The sequence below is a fragment of the Prionailurus viverrinus genome, chromosome A3, assembly GCF_022837055.1.
Source record: "Prionailurus viverrinus isolate Anna chromosome A3, UM_Priviv_1.0, whole genome shotgun sequence".
NCBI classification, from domain to species: Eukaryota; Metazoa; Chordata; class Mammalia; order Carnivora; family Felidae; genus Prionailurus; species Prionailurus viverrinus.
Genome location: NC_062563.1, coordinates 39,581,056 through 39,603,663, shown reverse-complemented (window position 1 = coordinate 39,603,663; position 22,608 = coordinate 39,581,056). Strand labels below are relative to the sequence as shown.

The window sequence follows — 22,608 nt, the reverse complement described above, 5'->3', positions numbered from 1 at the left end:
GCTCTAAACATATACGTTGAAAAGGAAGATCCCAAATCAATAATCTAATTTTACACATCAAGGAACTAAAAAAAAAAAAAAAAAAAACCTAAACAGAAAGGTACCAGAATAAAGGAAATTATTAATAAAGACAGGTGGAGACAAATTAAGAATAAAAAAAAAAATTGAAAAGATCACCAAAATAAGGGCTGGCCTTTTGAAAAGATAAAATTTACAAACTTTTAGCTATATTAACAGAGAACACTAAAATTACTAAAATCAAAAATAAAAGTAGGTACAGAACCATCAATTTTACAAAAATAAAAATTTAATAAGACTACTATGAACAATTACACACGAACAAATTGGATACCCTAGATAAAATAAACAAATACCTAGAAACAACTAGAAATACTTACCAAAAACCAACTCGTTGAAAAATAGGAAATCTGAATAGACCTGTAACTAGTAAGGAGACTGATCAGCATTCAAAAATCTGGAGAAGCGTTGCCCCCATTAAAAAAAAAAAAAAAAAAAAAAAAAAAGGCCAAGGAATAGATGAATTCTATCAAACATTTAAAAAATTAACACTAATCCTTCTCAAACTCCTCCACAAAAAAAAAAAAAAAAGAGGGAACACTTCCGAACTCATTCTATATAACTATTACCAACATTACCCAAAACCAAAGCCAGAAAAGACACTACAAGAAAACTATACAGACCAATATTCGTTATAAATAACTAGGCAAATATCTTCAACAAAATTAGAACTGAATTCAGCAGCAGCTTAAAAGGAATACATGCCTTTGTATTGGAAAGGAATAAGTAAAATTATCTCTGTTCACAAATGACATGATCATATATGTAGAAAACCCAAAGATTATTAGCTTGAATTCAACAAAGTTGCAGGATACAAAATCAACCCACAAAAATCAGTTACATTTCTGTGTACTAACAATGAACAACCATTAAGCAGTGAAGGGAAACAATACCATTTATAATAGCATCATAAAGAATAAAATACTTAGTAATAAACTAAGGTGAAAGACTTGTACACTAAAAACTACAAAGCAATGCTGAAAAAGTATTATTTATATTTTACTGTCATTTTTAAAAAAGGAATAACAAGCATTGGCAAAAATGGGGAAAAACCCCTGTGCATTGCTGATGGCAATATGTAAAAGGGTACAGCCACTGTGGAAAACAGTTTTGTGGTTCCTCAAAAAGTTAAAACACAGAATTACCATATAATACAGCAATTCCGCTCCTAGTTTATATACCCCAAAGAACTAAAAAATATTTTTTTTATTCTTAACATTATTCACAACAGCCAAACGGTGTAAAAACTCTAATGTCTATCAACAGATGAATGAAAAAAATGTAGTATATACGTACAGTAAAATAGTATCTAATCTGAAAAAGGAATGAACTTCCTGATACATGCTATAATATGGATGAACCTACAAAGCATTATGCTAAGTAAAGCAAGCCAGACATAAAGAATACTGTATGATTCTACTTATGTGAAGCCTAGAACAGCCAAATTTATTGACACAGAAAATAAAATACAGATTACCAAAAGCTGTATGAGGGGGAGGATGCGAGTTATTTAATGGATGCAGAGCTTCTATTTGGGAAGATGAAAAGGTTTTGGAAATGGGTCTTGAAAATGGTTGCACAACACTGTAAATGTACTTAAAGTCACTAAATTGTACACTTTAAAATGAGTAAACAGATTTTAAATACACTTAAGGACCAAGTCAAGTTACCAGAAATTTGAACTGGTTTCTTATGCTGAGATTAATATGTCTAATAGTCTTCCAGGTACACATTTTCTTATCTGTCCAGCCCCATACCACCTGAACAAGTGGAAGAATTCAGAGACTATACAGCATATATTTTTTGTGTTTGTCAAAGACACTCATAAGTATGGTTAAACTCAATATTCTTATGAGCCACATGCATAATTATATCATTAAAACAATCAAGATGTTAGACACCTGAGTATCTCCATAGAGGTACACCCATTATTTTAGCAATCAAATAAGATAAATAACTCCAGCCCCCATCCTATCTATATGCTTTGAGGCTGCACAGACTGTCCTTACATGCGGACTGACTTCCCGCCATGTTGCTGGAGCTCCTTGATCTCCGCCATCCTTCCTGGGTCTCCTCCTCCTCTTTTCATGCCTATAACCTCACATCTCTCACCCAGGCTGCGCCAAAACTCAAAATGCCTCTCTGTTTTGTCTTTTCTTTCTAGACTTCTCATGTCCACAAAAGGTCAAGATACTTTCCTTAAAAAAAAAAGTCATCTCATCTGATGTACGAACTATGCTATTCCTTTGTATGTGAAAATTGTTCAGTCAACTCCTGTTTTAAACAATTTTTCCCTTTCAATAACATTAAAATTCACATACAGTGAATTTTAGTGAAGGCCAGAGAAGTTTTAATTCACTTGTTATCTACTCTAAATGATAAATAACAAAAGTTATCAATTTTAAAAAATTAGCCTTTAATTCAGAAAGCATTTTCTGTTTCAGATGCCCTCTTCTCAAATCTGACAGTGTAAATTTCTAAATTCTTTAACTAACATACACTCATAAAGGAAACAAAAAAGTAGCCCTAATGTTTCAAAATAACCAATTATTTTTTTAAAAAATCTTCCTTCACAGGTTTTAACTCAACTTACTATGCATAAAACAAACTAGTAAACAAATACACATAAGGACCTCCAGTAGACTCTACAAAATAAAATTTCAATAAACAGTCACAATTCCTACCTTCTTAAAGCAGACTGACTAAATCCAAACAAAGTACACATATAGTTATAGTTACAGGCATAGAAAAAAATCTACATTGTATTATACATTGGTTAAGAGCATAAATATGATTAGTAGTGAATACGGAGTCAAAAGAAGTTTCATGCAAGAGAAAGGTTCATTCTAGAAAAAAAAAAAAAAAACAGCAAGCTTTGGAGCTATGTAACAAATGAAGAGACAAGTTTAGGGAAGTCACATGTTCTTTGGCTAGGGCACATAAGAGCAGAACTGGGATCGTATACCAGCAATGTTTAATCCCAAAACTTTTGCACTTCCGGAGTTAACATGGAAGATACATACACATCAAAATAATGGAAGTAACTCCATTATTACGTGCCTGATGAGTATTTAGCAGTAAGCCTCTACTTACACACACATATATGCAGTCCGTGAAAGTTTTTACCCCAAGAGAATCACTAATACAAGTACAAAATGTGGAAAAGCTCTAACTCTGTTATATTCATATGACAGACACAATCACAAATCTAAGTTTGATGAGAGAATCCCCTATATGTCAGGATAGTATGGTTTCTTCAAAAACTGAATATATCTTGGTCCAATATCTAGGCAAACAACCAGCAATCTGAAACCCATGGCTTCTCTGGAGTTAGAGCAAACTAGACCTTAGTATTTCCAAAACCCAAAAGGCACATATATCTTCTGCCCTGGCATGGATATAGCCAGGCATATGGACTACTGTTAACTGCTATCTTGTTGATCTGTATTTTGTTACACATCTGGTTTTTGTTGTTGATCCATACTTTGATTGTTTCATCAGTAATCCTCAATATGGTTCTACATCAAAGGCATAGGTAAAACTATAAATTGTATTTAAATCTTTGTTTTGAATACTTACATGGAAATTCAATAAATATTTCAGAAACGAAGACTAAGACTTTATAAAGACTTCTTCATGTAGAAGTACGATCAGAGGGAGAAAAAAAGAAAATTAAAGGAAAACATTGGCTTTGGCTACCACCAGTCTGTAATTCATCGCAAAATATCTGTCTGCACTGACCAAAATGTTAAGTAAAATCTGTTAACTAGTATAATTCATTTAATGGATTAAAAAGAAAACAGAATCTGTGAAGTTACAGACTTATGAAATACAGAGACACACAGAAAAAACTTTTCATCTTGTGGTCTTAACACCAAGTCTGTATATATACAAAAAAAAAAAAAAATGTGGTTTTTGTTTCGGTATTAGTTTAAAACATGCTTAAATACAAGGACAATTCACACAGCACTTAGTGGTATACACTCCAAGGTACAATGAAATATATTTGCATATTGTTAAAACAATTTTGGAAAGTAGGTAAAAGGACCAAGAGAGAAATAAAAGTGGAGGAAAAACAAAACCATGTAGTGAATCATGAGTCCCTATATAACTTCTTATTTTTTCTATTTTAGAAATTAACCTTACTTCACAAATGTTTGACTAAACCATTGTTCACAACCTCACACAGAGTATCAAGATAAAAATTTAATGTTTTCAAACATTACAATGAATGCCATTATTCTCAACATTCTTAGAAGTTATTTAGCCTAATTCTTTCATGGTGTACCAATCGGTCAGTAGCCAAGTTCTTTTACAAAGCAAATCAATGAACTCCATAAAGGGATTAAATGGGATAGAATATTAAAATTATTTCTTACAGTTGCTTTATGTATCAAGAATCAATGCTAAAGTAAATGCATTTAGAATGTAATACTGTAAGGTTTTTCTACACTTTAAATTATTACTACACAATAGGCTCAGTGTCTACGTTTACACTCATTTTTACTTAAAGCTCTTTTGACATTTAAACTCACAGAAACTGAAATCATGACATTTAGTTACTAAGTACTATATAAACAAAAACATACAATGCTGATAAATACACATAACGCATAAATTTTCATCCTTGTCTCAACTAAACATCTATGCAACAGTTCAATAAAATCTTTGTTAAATTTATTAGTAAACTAACTTTTAAAACAATAAAACCGATGTTATATTACAAAGACATAAATGTATACATCACCTACATTAAAAAGCATCTGGCTTAATTTTTAAGCCCATCATTCCCACATGAATCCTTACAATACAGTGAGGAAAAGGTGAAACAAAATAACAACAAAAATGCCATCATGAGAATAGTTTTTAATTTCTTCAATTCACACAGGTATTTACTGAATATCTACTGTGCAGCAAGTACTATGACAGATGCAGAGATATGAAGGAGAGTGAAGACATCATCCCATTTTCCTAGTAATTGCAATCTTATATAGAGATACAACCGGATCAAGATAATACCCTGTGATTGAATACATAAAAACAAATTAATATAAATGCTCTATGGAAAAGAACATAGCTCTATGAAAGTATATAATAAAGGAAACTGTTTCAAAGTAAGGGCTCAGGGAAGACTTCAAAAAAAAAAAAAAAATAGAAGGGTTTCAAGGTGAGAAATGAAAGCTAAGAAAAATTTAGGTGAAAGAAGTCCTTAAGGGGGATGGAGGGAGAGGCAAATACAGATAAAGACCCAGCAGTGGGAGGGATCACAGTACATTCAAGAAACAAAAAGGATAGTGTGGCTAGAGGCAGAGACCAAGAAAAGGAGTAAGAGGCCAAAGAGGAGAGGGGCCAGATCATAAATTTCAGCCCATTTTAGTATTTTAGTCCTCATACTAGTCTTTACTTTTAACTGTAAAGTGAAAAATGCCTGTTTCTAATTCAAGTTCTACTTTTGCAACATCTTTGCTGTTAATGAAAGCATCACAAATAACTGCTTGAAGAAAAACCCAGAGTGATCTTTGTTACTTGAGGCAAAAATAGATTGCCAGTTTTTTTAATTAAATTCATTTTAAGATCATTTAAAAGAGGGCAAAAATCACCACCCACTCAAAATAAAAGATTTCTATCTAAGAAGCTGAGGAGTTTTGTTCTGAGCCTTCTTCTGCTTTGACTGATCATTTTGCTTTTAAAGTGTAGTACTCAAACTAAATACAAAGAGGAATCAATATCAAAAAATTAAATAGGAAATACTCCTTTCCAATATTTGTATCCCTACTAAATTCCATCCATTCCATTTTCCTAACTGTTTAGTCATTTTAAATTGTGACTAACATCAAATATTTAATAATATAGTTGACATAGTTTGAAAATCTGGGGCAGTGTCCACCTCATCATAGTTATTAATTTTTTTTTAATTCCTTTTACCATTATAGTCCCTAACCCCTCTCCATGTAATACTCAGTGACATAATTATATTCTTATTTCCCCATTTCTAGTGATTAATAAAAATATTAACATTCAAAAAAAGTTATCGTAAATTTACTCAGAACAAAAATACTTGACTCTGCACTGAAATCAAAATATTAAGACACACTCTTTTTGGTGATTTCTAAATATCAATAGTCAAGTTGGTACACAGATAAAATAAAACGAAATTCACTACCTACACTGAAATAAGATCTCAGTGGCTGAGAGATTGAGGAATTTGATTTTTTTTTTGTCAGCCATCACCTCTTGTGGAAATAATTTAACAGAAGAAATTAGTTATAATGAAAATGAGAGCAAATAAGGTTGAACTTCTATGCCAAACATGCTAGTTTTTCAAGATGAAAGATAACACACATGCCTCTCTCTAGTCAACCCACACATCTCAAAATATTTTTATATACTTCAAAAAATGAAGATTCACACTTACAAAGTCTTCACAGTTCACAATTTCTAGTTAAGTATTTTCAAATGACTATAAATCAAATTTGAATATATGTAAGACATGAAATCTATCAAGATATGAAATATGAAGTTTCTTCCTAAATGACCCATTTTTTAAATTGTCATACCTGAGTAAAATAATTGTATACTTTTCATCTAACTTATCTTCATAATTTATTACATTTTATCTTTGTTGTTCCATATGAACATTAAAAATAATGACTCAAACATCTAAACTTACAGCTGTAGCTATTTTCCCTAACACTAATTAGGAAGAGAAAATTAGCAGAAGCATAGCAGAATCTTTGCCAATCATTTGCTCCCTCTAAAGAAAGGAACAACAATGCTTCTCTGAGTGGTGTTATAGAACATTAGCTTGGAAGTAGTAAAGGAGAACAGAATTCATATCAATTAAAGCTGAGAATTTTTGTCCCTACAAAGAAGCAATGCCATCTTTCTATCATATCCATCCATACATCCATGTATGTATCTCTGTCTTTCTACTACATCTTCAGACTACAGTTCAGTAATTGTATGTTTTTATGTGAGAGCTATACTTTAATTCACATACACACATGCTGTGTTACAGACTGTTAACATTGAAGTATTCCCACTTAATATACCTATGTGGCAAGGAGAGAGAAAGAGAGATTCAAAATAACAGTAAAAATTAAAAAGTACCCTTTCATTAGTTTTAGAAGATTTCAGGAAACCAACTCAATTTGAAAAGTTTATACTGCTTTTTCTGTATAAATTGTATTACATGGAAACAAAAAAGGTGACAAGAGAAAGTTCTTTATAGAAGTCCAACTAATAAATGAAGACAAAATGATAAAATTAGGATAAGATCATCAATGGCTGCTAAAACCATTAGGTGAAAGGTGATAGGAAATTTTACAATGGATGGATTAGGCTGACAATACTGGAACCTAGTGATCAGTCTTAACACAGAGAGGGAAGCTAACACTATTGCCTTGCGACATTATGGAAAAGAAGTATGAAGTATTCCTTCAAAAAATTAAACCCAAGTCTGATCAAGTCTCTGGATTTAACCACCAGCCTATAAGAAACTGGACTCATAAGAAATACTGTGGACCCAAGAACACATTAGACACCACAAAGATTCAGTCAGCAAAACCCAAAATGTGAAAATTTCTATACGGCAAATAACTTTTTTTTTTAATGCTTCTTTATTTCTGAGAGAGTGTGAGTGGGGAAGGTGGAGAGACAGAGAGAGAGACAGAGACAGAATCCGAAGCAGGCTCCAGGCTCTGAGCTGTCAGCACAGAGCCCAACGTGGGGCTCAGACCCACAGACCACAAGATCATGACTTGAGCCGAAGTCAGACACTCAACTGACTGAGCCACCCAGGCACCCCGGCAAATAACTTTATTTATCAAACAAAATTATGGGAGGTGGAGGGGGGGGGACAGAGAGGAAAAAGAACTATATGTTAAAAGATACTTAAGAAATATATTAAACGCAGCATTTGGATCTTGTTTAGATCTTAAACAAATCAACTGTATTAAAAAGAGGTAAAACCCCTCATGAGACGATTGTAAAAATCTTAATACTAGTTGGACATTTAATTATATGAAAGAATCATTAATTTTTAGGTGTGATTGATAGTGTTGTTATAGTAAAGCAACAAAAAATGTCTCTTTTAGAGATACATACATATGCACACATACATATATTTACAGAAAAATTTGATATGATATACAAGAATTGTTTCAAAATAATTTGGAAGCACTGGTGTAAGATGAAATAAAATTGGCCATGTTTTAACTGTTGAAACAGGTGATTGGTGCATAAAGATTCATCATACCACTCTATTTTTATATATGTTTTTAAATGCTCATTTAAAAGTTTGAAAAAAATACAGAATTGTCCTTCATAGACAGTTAACCTCTGAGGTGTTCTTATTTAGCATACTAATTGAGCTCACCTACCCATGAGGCACTATTGCAGTTACAGAGACACAATATAATAAGAGACAAGCACTTAAAAATTCCCTACAAAAAAGCAACTGGCAGATGAAATAGAATTATTAAGTGAAAGCACATAATTCCAGAGATTTACCAACAGCAGTTGACAAATATGAACATGAACAATAAAGTGGGTTGTGGTTTGTTTTTTTGTGGGTTTTTTTCTTTTTTTTTTGTAATCATCTCTCATCCCTTCCCTGTCTGATCCATAGCTTGCCAGTATTACTAGAGTAGCAAGTCAAAGTAAAAATATTGTCTATTTATAGGAATTCCTTCTTTCTATACAATGATTTTATGTTTGGCAATTTTTGGTTCCCTCCTTTAGGATGCCTCAAAATCAAAATTATGACAAATACATTCAGCTACTCTCCAGCTTATTTAACTTTTTACTACAATATAACAAAAAGCATTTAATTACAGTAAAACAAAACTGAGCAAAGAAAAAAATTAAAAACAACAGCTTGAGAACTTTCCATGTAATTTTGGGTATCAAGGTCAAAATGTCCTTCTATAAAAAATTTAAGTAATAATGGTAAACTGTAACACTTGAAATTGGTATATTGTGCTAGCCCAGTAAATACTGTTCATTTCCTACAAATAGAAACTATGGCAGAGAATTATAGACTTCTTTTAAAACTTAATTGGAAATTTCATACATAAAAAATTAAGTCATTATAAAAATATGAATCTACTTACATATACATTTATAAGCAGTGGTTTAAACATTTCAAAATAAAATACAAAACTATAGTTGTTCTTTATCATTGTTTTAATTTATAATTTTAAAGGATCTGTTAAAACACTAAAATTCTCTTTACTAATATTTTAGCATAACTGAGCACTGGATAGGAAACAATGAAAGAAAGCACTTACAAAAGATATCTATCATGTAAAGAAATAAACAGATATTACTTGTAGAATGAGCCATTCCATTTTTTTTTTTTTTTTCATGAAAAAGAAGAGGCTAGTCATTAATTTCTAGGTCACAACAGAGGATCAAGTAACATTAGATGGAAAAAACAAAAAAACTGTTCAACAGAAATACAATTTTGACCACACCACCTCACTCCCCATGAAAGACTTTTAGTTCCAAACAGCATGAATGAAAAAACTGAAATATATAGAGCAGTTGTAACCCACTTATAAAGCTTATATTGGGATATAAGAGTAATTAGGGAATAACAATGAATAACTGTTGTTATTCAATGTATTTTTCTGATTTGGGGACATATTTTGGTGTCTGATATCTCTGAAAACACCCAACTGTGAGTTATCTGATAATCCAATTCAACCCTACACTGTTATATGAATATTCAAATAGAAGCAGCCAATATAAAGGCCAAGCCTTAATGCAGAGATGAGCAGACCCAACATCGGGCAATATAACCTGGTATCGCTACTGCTTTGTCAATTGTTCTGGCAGCAACAGAAATCCACCTCTATCTGAGAGGCAAAAAGTGTTTTAAAAGAACATCAGGTACTATATCCTTAGAAAAGTAACCAGCTAAAACAGCAACTAAGAAAGAAAATTAAATGAATGAAGCACTGGAAAAAAGAGATCTACTAGCCATAAAATAACGGAGCTGAAGTATTCAATACCAGTTTCTTACAAACAAAAGAATAACTGAGACCCAAAAAGGAAGAGGCACATGGTCCTAGAACAAAAAAAAATCTGTCCTGTTGGGTCTCTAGTTCTATATTCTTTTCATTACACAGAACTACTTTCTCTATCAATGAATGATGTCTTAATCAGACCATTACTAAAATAATTTGCATTTATTTTGCTGAAAACCCTGGGCAAGCAGGTTAGATGTGTATGTCCCAATCAGCTTGTCCAATGATCCCATTATAACTTGAGGTAGAACTACTACCTTCACTTGCCCAAGGTCACATATGTTTTCAAGCAAAATCTGAAAACCCACATGTTTTGCCTTCTTGAAAAAGAAAAATTCTGCCTAAAATGCAAACAATGAGGTGAATGTGTTCTCTTCACAGACAGAAAAGCCTAATTGGGCTGTTGTTTCCCATAGATTTGTCCACTGGAATTCCATACTAGACTTCTTGTTCTAAACTCACAGTATCCTGTACAGTTCCATCAATCGAAGACCATAACCTGTGAAATTAGCATGTTCCAAGTCCCTTTCATAAAGTTACCTTTCTTTCTCAAATGTTAAAAATCCTGAAAAGCACCTTATTTCTTCTAAACTTTACATCCAGAGCAATGAGTGCTAATTCAGAAGTAAACATAATAAGTATCTATTAAATCTATTACATTGTTTTTTAAGAATTTCTTGCATCTATTTTTTCAATACTTAAAATTTCACTTATATTCTAACACATATCTTGACTCAAACAATCTATGCTATACTCTCATTAAATCATAAAGACTTTGACAGTAAATTTTGTAATACAAATATTTTACATGTAGACATAATACCATACTATACAAAACATATACTCTTCTCTAAAACTCTGTGAAATACTAGTTTTTCTTTGTTCTTCCTAACGTACTTTCAACTATATCCAATCCTTACAATAACTTAAAGAAATCCAATATAAATGAATCTAATCAAAACAAACTCAAAGGGCCACACCACCAAAGCACCAAATCCTTAATATTAATTACTCCAAGAACAACTATGGAATAGTTTTTTTAAAGTGTCATATTATAAATGTGGATTGTAACATGAATTATGTTAATATAATTTCCTAAATTTAAATAACACACAATAGGTTGCTAAAAACAATTAAATGCAACCAAGCAATTACTTCAAATAGCAAAAATGTCATCTGTTTTATATAATGCCAGTTATTCATTTCTGTCAAAATTGTCTCGCAGAAATCATAAATAAATGGGAACAGTATATACCTAAAAATGTTCTGAGAAACTTACCATCATTTTGGCTCTTGCCCTTCATCTCTTCCTTCCACGACAGGATGGTGTTCAGGGGAACATAGTCCCTTATGTATTCTTTGCGTCTCTCCTCTAAGGTCATCTTCAGTAAACGTTCTTGCAAAACAAAAGCAGAATCTCCATTTGTATTTAACTTTTAAATTCAGCAATTATTTTATAATTTAAACATTAATTGTATAAACAAATCAAAGAATTAGTGTGGGCCTGAGAAACATCAAAATGAAAATCTAATGATTTCATATTTGACTGTTAAAAAGTGTTAACACCATGTTACTGGGGCAGTGGGAGGGAGGGGGAATCAAAGCCTGATGAGGAAGACTCTTTTGTGATAGACCAAGAAATAAGTGAACTCTTTCTTTTCTTTTTTTTAATTTTTTTTTTAACGTTTATTTATTTTTGAGACAGAGAGAGACAGAGCATGAACGGGGAAGGGTCAGAGAGACAGGGAGACACAGAATCCGAAACAGGCTCCAGGCTCTGAGCTGTCAGTACAGAGCACGACGCGGGGCTCGAACTCACAGACCCCGGGATCGTGACCTGAGCCGAAGTCGGCCGCTTAACCGACTGAGCCACCCAGGTGCCCCTAAGTGAACTCTTTCAATCAACATCTACTAACAGTCTACTATGTGCCAGTAATGTTTATACACTGCAGGTACAAAGGTGATCCTTAACCTTAAGGAGTTCACAAGACAAAACGGGAATGGATAATATACAAAATAACTGCTACATACATAAAACACAAAATCCTAAGACAAATACATAGAAATGTTAAGAGCACAAGAAAGGCAGCTACCAAGGTATTCCTTAATTCTAAAATGCCATCAACAATAAAACTACACTTTCAATGTAATATCTTTGTGGAGGTGATTAAACACAACTTGCAATATACATCTTGGTAAGATTAAAATATTCTTCAAATGCACCTTAGAATTATTAACAGTTGGTGTCACTTACAAAAAAGTCACTGTTCTTGGGGTGTCTGGGTAGCTCAGTCAGTTAAGTGTCCGGCTCTTGATTTCCACTCAGTTCATGATCTCACAGTTTGAGTTCATGCCCCACATCAGGCTCTGTGCTCCACACAGAGGCCGCTTAGGATCCTGTTCCCCTCTCTCTCTCTGCCCCTTACCACCTCAAAATAAATAAACTTTAAAAAAAAAAAAAAGCCCCTGTTCTTTATGAGTGGCAGGTACTTCACACATATAATGAAAATAATCTTTCCAACAACTCAGCAAAATTGGTATTATTATTTTTTTAAGGATAGTTTTTTAAGTTTATTTATTTATTTATTTATTTATTGAGAGAGAGTGTGCACACATACACAAGTGGAGAAGGGGCAAAGAGAGAATCCCAAGCAGGCTCCACATGGTCAGCAATGTGGTGCCTGACACAGGGCTTGAACTCAAGAACTGCAAGATCTGACCTGAGCCAAAATCAAGAGTGGGAGGCTTAACCAACTGAGCCACCCAGGCACACTGGTAGTATTATTATTATTTTGTAGGTAGGGAAATGAAGCACATCAATGTTCAGCACCTTGTCCAAAGCAAGAAAGCTTTCCATTCAAATCCAGTCACATATCTCCCTAAGTCAAAAACTATAGCCTAAACTATTAGTCACTATAGTGTACTACTGTCACAGGAAAAGCTCTTCAAAAAAGGCGATGTGTTTCTGTATGCCAGCAGCCATGTATCATATACTTTACCAAAGGTCTACACAATGTAAAGAGATTGACAGTTGTACTCTCCAACTGTCTGTCAGCAGATCACAAGATGAATGGATTTAAGGATAGTACCTAGTTTCAGGTGTCTAATTCTCATAAAATAATCACTTTAAAAGATTCTTCCACAGAAATAAACTGCCAAAGGTTTTAATATAAGTACAAGTGAATAAGAAATGGGGAGCCAACATTTGTCCTACTCCTAGAACTGGCTTTTCTTCAGCCACATTAAATGATAATAAGATATTTTAATTAGATATGATAAAACCAAATCACAACACTACAATACGCAAAGGACAATACTGTATTGAATGTAAGATGCCTAAAGGGTATTCGAGTTGAAATCAAGAATATAGAATTCAGGAAAGAGGTTTAGCTTAGAGATTTTGGAAATTATGACCCAAACTTCTGGTCCTAAAGAAGTTAATAGGAAAAGGTAAGGGATGTGACCAAACCTAAAAAAAACAAAACAAAACACCAAAATCAGGGAGTGTACACAAAGAGGAAACTTAAATGCAAATAAATAAAATGAAATAAAACTTAGATGTCACTGGACGTACCAGGTGAATCAAAGTGCCAGTGATGTAGAAACCGGCAAAGTTATAATAAGTAGAAGAAGGGAAATACTGTCAATTGCTACAGAAAGATCAGGAAGAATAAAAATCAATAAGCCATTGGTGGAGTCTGAGTGGCTCAGTTGGTTAAGCATCTGACTCTTGATTTAGGCTCAGGTCATGATCTCCTGATTTGTGGGATTGAGCCCCCATTGGGCTCTGTACTAACAGTGTGGAGCATGCTTGGGATTCTCTCTCCCTCTCTGTCCCTCTCTCCCTACCCACCTCAAAATAAACATTTTTTTTTTAAGTCTTTCCTTTAAGATAGGAACAGAACTGAAAAGACAAAGGACATGTAAAGAAATGGACAAATGAGACTACAGGGGAAGATATTATGGCTGTTCGTGTTACGTGACATGATTTTTCTCCGTGAATTAAAAGGAAATGTCATGTGTTTGTGTACGAGAAGGGAGGGGGGTCTTGATGGCATAGGAAGGTTTAAGGAAATGATAAATTTGGAAGACTCACACAAAGGAGAAGGGATGACTAGCACTTACCAAAACACTACTAAAAAGTTCAGATCACTAATACAGAAATATTACAACATCAGTGATCAGGTTGAGAGATATTTTGAAGCAACTCACAGTTTTAGTAAATGTCAGAAGGTAATACGGGAAGGCAACCTGGCCTCCGTGATTCCATTTATTTAAACATTTAAGTATGGACACTTAGAACAGAAATAAGATCAATAATAAGAAAATAAAACAATGAGATAATTTATGTCTCAGTTCTTAAAATTATAATACACATTAAGTGGTTTTAAATTATAGCTCAAAACAGTTTATTTAACATATGTGGACTTGAGAAGTCCTTAGTTATTTGTTTCAACAATGAAACATACTGAGGACCACAGACATCTATACAGTTTCTTTAGAATTACACAAAACTTGTCCTTAATGCTTCACCTTTACAATGAATCTCTGCTCTATGAACCAAGCATATAAGTAGGCAGACCTACGATTAGATGGCATACTGAGTAAAAGTATGTTTACAGAATGCCCTGACATTTCAATGAGGTGGGTAAGCCTTCCTTTAGATTTAAGTAACAGCTGCAAAAATATAATACCAGCCTCACAAGTGCAATGAAAGAAAAAAAGTCATGCATCCCATCAGCTTCTTTAATAGCAACAACCATACTGGAAATCCTTAGCTCCTTCTTTTTAAATATTAAATATTCCAAAAATAGACATCCTGATAAACTGAGACATACATTAAAGTCTTCAAATCACAATGTTTTTCCTTTAACATTAAACTTCATGCAAAAATAGGTTAGTTTTAGACAGGAGAAATTTACTTTGTTAGATACCTTTAATTGTGCATTTACTTCTTTATTTAGAAAATATTAATTTGGTTGTACTTTCCCCTACTGTTAGAAGAAAAAAAAAAAATCAAGACATCAAAGATTCTAAAATGCCTGCTCTTCACAGTCCAAATATGTAGGTGTTAAATGAAGGAACCATTGTAACATTGTTACTTTAGGAACATTATTATGACAGAAAAATAGTTCCTAAGCAATAATCATTACTTCATCAATAAATTATGTACTGAAAACAATCTCCATGATTTCCACTATTTTGCCTTATTAACAATACAAAACTAACATTCCAAGACCATCAACAAAAATGGGCACAGATGATCTTTCAATGCTTACAAGGTAAATCATTGTTAAAAGTGTGTTGAAACTAAAGTAACTACTACTGCAAAAACAAAGATTATTTTACACTAATTTATATATACCAGGCTATTATTTTCAACAGCATTTGTTTTGTGACACCAGAATTTTTACTTCTATATAAGCCCATGATCATTAAGATAGAATTAAATGACATACAACCCAATCTTTCAATATTTTAGAGACCATTTTACTTGGATTGTTCAATTATATTAACTCTTCCCAGTAGTTCACTTAAAAAAGAATCCTTTCTTCATCCCCTTCCTCGGAATTATTTTAAGTAGGCCTTACATAAAGGATTCTTTTTCCACATTCATTCTCTTCCTTACGTCCACTGTTTGGCCTTAGTGTTCATAAAAGCCAGAGCTTGCAATAATAATCTACAAGTTTTAAGAGCTATTTTCAAGCAAATCAACTTTCAACCTAGTCACTCCATTATCCTTCTAATAAAAAGATAGGATTCTTCGGAGAAATTTGCACTACCCTCACCTGACCTCACTCTGGTACACAGGTTTAATCTATGTTAGCAGTAGCAATGCAAGTTCTCTTTGCTACTCTTCTGTAAAAAGCTACAGTGTGGAAAGAATGAAACAACTCCAGACACTAAAGTTTTATCTCAGATTTATCTAATTATGATGCCAGAGAAAAAGGGGAGAGGAAGAGAGAAGAGAGGGTTGGTTCGCACACTTCTGTCTTACAGAAATCAGTGCCACTGTCAATCTAGCTGATTTGGATGAGCTTTGATGTGCACAAAATTCAGAGGCAAGCTCATTCATGGAGAGTGGTATCAGTTTCACAACCTTACTCTGAGCAGCTTCAGATTACGAATGGGGATGAAATACAGAGAAACACACTGCAGAGAAAGCCCATTCAGACTTCTCTGAAAGCTCTTATCCTCGCGGACAAGACGCCCGTTTTCAGTTTCCCCTAGAGTTCCAGGTTTCCAAAGTCACACTGCGGCGCAGAAGGAAGAGGCCTGGAGAAGGGGTAAACGCCCGAAAGAGCAGACACTCTACCAGCTAGGGGGTGGGGGGCTAGAGGCGAGGAGTGAATAGTTGAGGGTCAGCTGGGCGCGAAGGCGCAGCAGCTGCAGCAGCCAATGTGCCCGCCGGCGGGCACGTGTGCCTGGGACAACCTGGCCAGGAGTCCAAAAGTCCCAGCTGGGGTCCCAGGAGAGGGTCGGGGACCTGAACAAGTTGTGCTGCGGCCCAGGAACTGCCTGCCGGTCAGGGGTCTCCGCCACCAGCCAGGCGCAGGAAGCCCCGCATGGGAAGAAGGTGACCGGGCGCGGCAGGCAGCAGAGGGGCGTGCGCCCACACGTGTGCGAGCTGCAGGTGCCCGGGGGCGGCGCGTGCACGCCGGTAAGCGCGCGCGTGTGCGCGTGTGTACACACGGACACGCGAGGGAGGCGGCACCGGCCGGGCAGGCGCGAGACGGGAGCTCGGGCGGGGGGCGCCGCGGCACACACAGCCTTGACCCCCACCCCCACCCGACTCCCACCCCCCACAGCCCCAGGACTCGACGGGCCAGTTACCTTTCTCCTCTCTCCACACCTTTTTCTTCTTGTTGCTGGGGTACATGTTGCCGTGGGGGTGGCTGGCTTTAAGCTGCAAGTTCCCCAGGCTCACGGGCAAACAGGGTGTGTGTGGAGTGGGAGGGGTGGGAGGGGACACTCGGGAGGAAAAAAGTGCAAGAGGCTCCGAGTCCCGCGCCGCTCGCCAGTCGCTCAGCCCCGCGCTCCGCTTCGGCTCCCACCCGCCTCAGCCCCGCGGCCGCCGCCAAAGCAGCACCTCAGCGCCTGTCAACTAGGTCACGCCTCGCGCTAACCTAACACCCGCGCAGGCCCCGCCTTCCAGCCGCTAGCCAGCGACGCCTCCCATTGGCTGCACCGCCCGCCGCTCTCCGCTTTCCAGTCACCGCGCGCCCCTATTTCGGCCCCAGGGCGCACGCGCAGGCGCAGGCTCGGGCCCGACGCCGAGGACGTTGGGGAGCTAGAGGGGGCGGAGCCAGGGCGCAAGGGGGCTGGAGATGGCCTCGCGTTTTAGGGGGCGGGGCGTGGAACGGACGCCTGGGAGGAGCGTGAGGCTGTTGGCGCTACACCAGGCTTCGCGCCGCTAGGAGGACCTGAGGGCGTGGCCAAGGGCCAGGTGCGCCAGGTGACTGGCTAACCAGCCGGCGAAAGCAGCCTGCGGAACTGGAAGATGTGAAGGTAAGAGGAGAATTGAGTCAGCGCGAATTGTTCGTGTCTACTCCAACTGGCCAGTCTGAATGGATTTTACCAGATAATCTGAAGCTTTCCTCTTGGTGAGTAAATTATAACCAAAAAAAGTGAAAGGATCGGGAAATAGCTCGTCAAACTTTAGTAAAAATTAGTTTTCACTGGAGTTCTGTGAAGTTTGCAAAGAACAAAGATAAACTGAACTACTCAAGGAACTGAAAAGTAGTGGGCAACCAACATGTTACATTGGAAACAAAAATCTGATATCAAAGCAGATCAACCAGAGCCAGGTCATCTTATCCTTTTGTTCCTTCTCCAGTTGCTTCAACTCAAGGCACTGGGTTAAAGGACTGGCTTGATTCTGAGTAATACTTACCTGTTGGTGTTCTGAAAATACAGTTCAGGTGGAGCCAACCAAAAAAGTAGGGTGATCCAAAATTTAGATCCTCTCCCCAAATGCATTACATAGCTAAATATTAGACCATCCACAAGACTGATTTGGTGGATGTAGTGAATCCACATTTATTTGACAATTGGGGTGCTGTTTTATGTACTGTACTTAAGCCAGGTGTGTAAGAGCTAATATTTGCAACACATTTTTTAATAATAAAAAAAGGAAGAAAGAAAGGCCCTGTTAAGAATTGTAAAAAAATGAAATGTTTTGAGTAACAGAACACTCATGAATATGATTCATGACATACTAATGTAATAATTTTTATTTTAATAATGCTTCTGCTTCTCTTTTTCTTTTAATGCTGTGAAATACATAAAAATTCATTTGGCTGGGAGAAATAAGGGAGGCTTCAAGAAGGAAGTGACATTTGGGCTAGTAATAAAAATATGCACTTATTTTTTGGCAATGGAAATAAAAGGAGGGCTCTGCTTCAAGATACATTACAAAGGTAGAATCAATAAACATTGGTAATGGAATAGATTTTGGGAACAGAATGAAGAAGAGAAAGAAGAGTTTCATGGGTTAGTTTAGGAGGAGGATGGCAATATTATTAATATTAGGCAATTAAGAGCAGTTGCAGATATTGTGGGAAATATATTGAGTTCTTATTTAGAAATGCTAAGTTTGAAGTGTCTGCTGGAAAGTGCATCATACTGGGCACTATCTTTTTTGTTACAAGAGAGAACCTGTTTCCACCCCAACCTAGAGTTCATCTGTGCTTTCTTAGGAACCTTAAATATGCTACTGATTATTCTTTATTTCATGTCAACTCAAGGAACTAGAACCATACATCAACTTTTAAACTTTCTCAAGTCTCTTTCATGATAAAAAAAAAAAAAAATCGCCCTGCGACTCCACAACACCTTCCAGCTACTGCATCTCCTTTCTTTCCAAATGGTTGTCAATACCTGCTGTGTCAGTTTCCTTACATCCCACTTTCAATTTTTCAGTCCCCTCTCTTCTAGGTTCTTTCCTATTAACTAACTGAAATAGCTCTTGCTAAGGTGACCAGTGACTGTCACATGCTATGTAATCGTCATTTTTCAGTCTTTCTCTTACAAGATCTCTTGGCAGCATTTAACACTCTTGACCTCTCATTCCTCCTTGCAGCATCCTTTTCCTTCAGTTTTTCTCACCCTTTTGAGATTCCTCCTGTATGGCCATTCCTTCTTAGTTTCCTTTACTGGCCCATCTTCCTTTGCAGCCATTACATTTTGGAGTTCATTAAGACTTAGTCTTATCCCCTTATCTCTTTTCACTATATACTTTTTTTTTAAACAACTTTATCCGTACTCATGGTTCAGTTATAATAGTGATTTTCAACCAGGGGAAGTTTTGCCCTGTAGGGAACACTGACAATGTCTGGATACATTTCTAGTTATTGCAACTGAGAAAAGAATGCTACTGGCATCTAGTGGGAAGAGGTCAAGGATGTTGCTAAGCATTCTAAAGTGCATGGTTCAGCCCCGCACAACAAATCATCTGGCCCAAAATGTCAACACTGCTGAGATTGGCAATCCGAGTAATACCAATGACTGCCAAATTTATTATTTTCAATAAAAATTTCTTCTTGAACTTTAGACCTATATGTGCTACCATATACTGTATCACAACTTTAAGAGGCAGCATTATGCACTGGCTAAAAGGTATTTGAAGCCAGACCATCTGGATTCAAATCCTACGTTTACCCTTATTGACTTTGTGACCCTTGCTTGGCAAGTTACTCAAAGTCTCTACACCTTGCTTATTTAAATTATTATATGGAGATGGTAATATAGTATCTACCTTGCTTGATGTGAGGATTGAATGCGTTAAAACACATAAAGTGACTAGCACCTAGTAAATGTGGCAAAGATGCTCACTAATACAATTTTCTTTCTCTTGGCCCATAGAAAAATGATATTTCCCAGCCTCCCACGAAGTTAGATAGGATGTGTAACTGTATGCTGAGTGGGTTATAAGGCAAAAGTGATGTATGCCATTCCAGGCCATCAAATCTTTTGTACACTTATGCATATTCTCTCTTTTCTTTTCATGGTGATCTCAGAAGCAGCATGTCAAGAAGGAAGGAGCTTGGATCCCTGAGTCACTCACTGCTTGAAGGAGTATCTCAAGGATCCAAGGAGTACCACATCAAGCTATGATATAAACAAAACACTTATTATGTTACAGCATTGGTATTTAGAGGGTATTTGTTTTAGCATTAACTATTCTGATAAAATACCATTATCATTGAAAAGTGTTAAATATTAATATTTACTCTCTCAAAAGTACCTGAAATGTACCATGTACCACACTGAGCTCATGATCTTTCCCCCACACTTAGACTTCTTCCAGTGTCTCTTATCTCTTTGAATGGCTCATCACCCATTCAGTTGAACAATCTAGAAACCTAAACACTATCCCTGATACCTCTTATAACTTTATTCTCATTTCAAATGAACTGCTATACCTTCTCAATTTTATCTCCTGTATCACTCTTGAATTGCTCACCTTTCCAATGACACTGCAATAAGCTCAGTGTGAATTTAACTGGACTACTACAAAGACTTCTTAAGTGGCCTCCATGTCTACTCTTGCCCCTCTTATGTCCATTCTATCCCCTGCATCACATTTTCAAATGTGATCATGTTGTGAAATGTGATATATATGTATATCTCCACTCCTGCTCTTCCTCCTCCTCCCCCCTTCCCCCTATACATGCCATGTGAAGACACAGTGAGAAGGTGCCCATCTGCAATATGGGACAAGAGCCTTTGCCATAACCAGGCTATGCCAGCATTCTGAACTGTGAGAAAATTAATTTCTGTTGTTTAAGCCACCCAATCTATAGCCTTTTACTATTGCAGCCCAAGCTGACTTATACAGTCTTATAAAAACTAAATCATTAAGAATAGAAGGCTCATCACCTACCAATTCTCCTTACCCCCACCACCCAATTTCTGGTTTCATTCATACCAACCATAGAGCTTTTCACTTCCTTGAACACATCTTATTCTCACCATATGGTCTATTCACATGTTTGCCACTGTAACTGAGACATGATTTGCTTAGTGAACCCATTCTTTTTTTTTTAACTGTTCTCTTTTTTAATGTTTGTTTATTTATTTTGAAAGAGAGAGAGTACGCATGAGCAGGTGAGGGGCAGAGAGAGAGAAAGAGAGAGAATCCCAAGCAGGAAACTGACACGAACTGTGAGATCATGACCTGAACTGAAATCCAGAGTGGGACGCTTAACTGACTGAGCCACCCAGGCACCCCTTAGTGGACCTACTCTTATTCTTATTCTTATTAAGCTCAAAAATCACTCCCTGGCAAAGCCTTCCCTAACACTGACCCCACCTGAGCCCTACCCACAGTGTTCTTTTATATGCCCTCAGTGCTCATTTACTTCCCTATATAGCATTTTTTACACTTTGTAATTATAAATATATTTGAGTGATTCTTTTGTTAATATTTATCTTTCACTCTGGACTCTCTTTCACTCTCTGAGGACAGGAAGTATATCTTTTTGCCCACAGAGAATGACACAATGCCAGATACAAAATAGATTCTCAATAAAAATTATTGAATGAGAAGAATGAGCGTCCATACAGAGATGTTGGTAAAACTGAGGAAGAGCATATGAGACCAAAAGAGGTTACCTTGGGGAGGCCATAATTTTAAAGCAAAGACTAAGAGAGTAACTGACAAGTGAAATTAACGAATGCCTGAAAAAGAATGGCATACATCATTAGCATATAGTAGGTATTCAAAAAGTGAATGAATAGGTGAGGAAGTGATAGAATGAGTGAGAAATTGTGTTCAAGCAAGTAGAAAAATATTTGCAGCTCAATTTTCAGAGAAACCAAAAATATGTTTTCAAGAAGATGTTTGTGGTTAGAAATATCAGATATCTCACAGATCAAGTAGGATGAGAACTGAGAAAAGATCATTGAATTTATAGTCTATGTAAATCAGTGAAAATAAAAACAAGTAGTTGAAGAAAAAGTGAAAAGCAATGAGAAGTGATTGTGGTCTGTTTTGTTTTAATGTTTAGAGATTAAAGGATAAGTAAAGTACATAGTAGTTGGAAGGACGCCAGAGTCAAGGGAAAATTTTTCTAAGAGACATGAAATGAAATGAAAAGTGTTTAAATTAAGAAGATTGGTGATAAAAGATTGAGACAAAAAAAGAGAAAAGAAGGACAAATGTCAGAAATACTAGAAAAAGATAAAGCAAATGTGGATAGAATCAAAAGTGAGGGAAGTCTTGGACTTAGAGTATAGAAAAAGCATTTCATCTTTTGTGATGAATTTGAAAAAAGAATGAAGATTCAAAAAAATTTTTAATGAAAAGAAAGTAGAGGGAAGATAGGTCCAATGAGTTCAGTTCAGTGAAAGTAGGAGGCAAAATCATCTGCTGAAAGATACTGATAAATCTGGATCCAAATGGGGAATGCAAAAAATATTTGGAAAATGTTTAACAGATTATATTTAAGAGTTTAAATAAATTATATTTAGGCAATTTTTAAAAGTACAGAAGTTA

The 22,608-nt window shown here is 35.9% G+C and overlaps 2 protein-coding genes across 2 annotated transcripts in view; one reads left to right on the top strand and one right to left on the bottom strand.

The window, feature by feature from the left end:
* MACROD2 (mono-ADP ribosylhydrolase 2) overlaps window positions 1–17,197 on the bottom strand; it is a 2,032,256-nt gene extending 2,015,059 nt beyond the window's left edge. The window contains exons 1-2 of the mRNA XM_047854222.1: window positions 16,944–17,197; window positions 11,389–11,505 (exon numbers count right to left, since the gene is read on the bottom strand). Coding sequence (XP_047710178.1) covers window positions 11,389–11,505; window positions 16,944–16,989 — 163 coding nt within the window. The 5' untranslated portion in view covers window positions 16,990–17,197. The remainder of the gene's footprint in view (window positions 1–11,388; window positions 11,506–16,943) is intronic.
* Window positions 17,198–17,589: 392 nt separating this feature from the next.
* Window positions 17,590–22,608, top strand: part of SEL1L2 (SEL1L2 adaptor subunit of ERAD E3 ligase) — a 123,902-nt gene continuing 118,883 nt past the window's right edge. The window contains exon 1 of the mRNA XM_047853199.1: window positions 17,590–17,618. The gene's annotated coding sequence lies outside the window, so the exon portion shown is untranslated. The remainder of the gene's footprint in view (window positions 17,619–22,608) is intronic.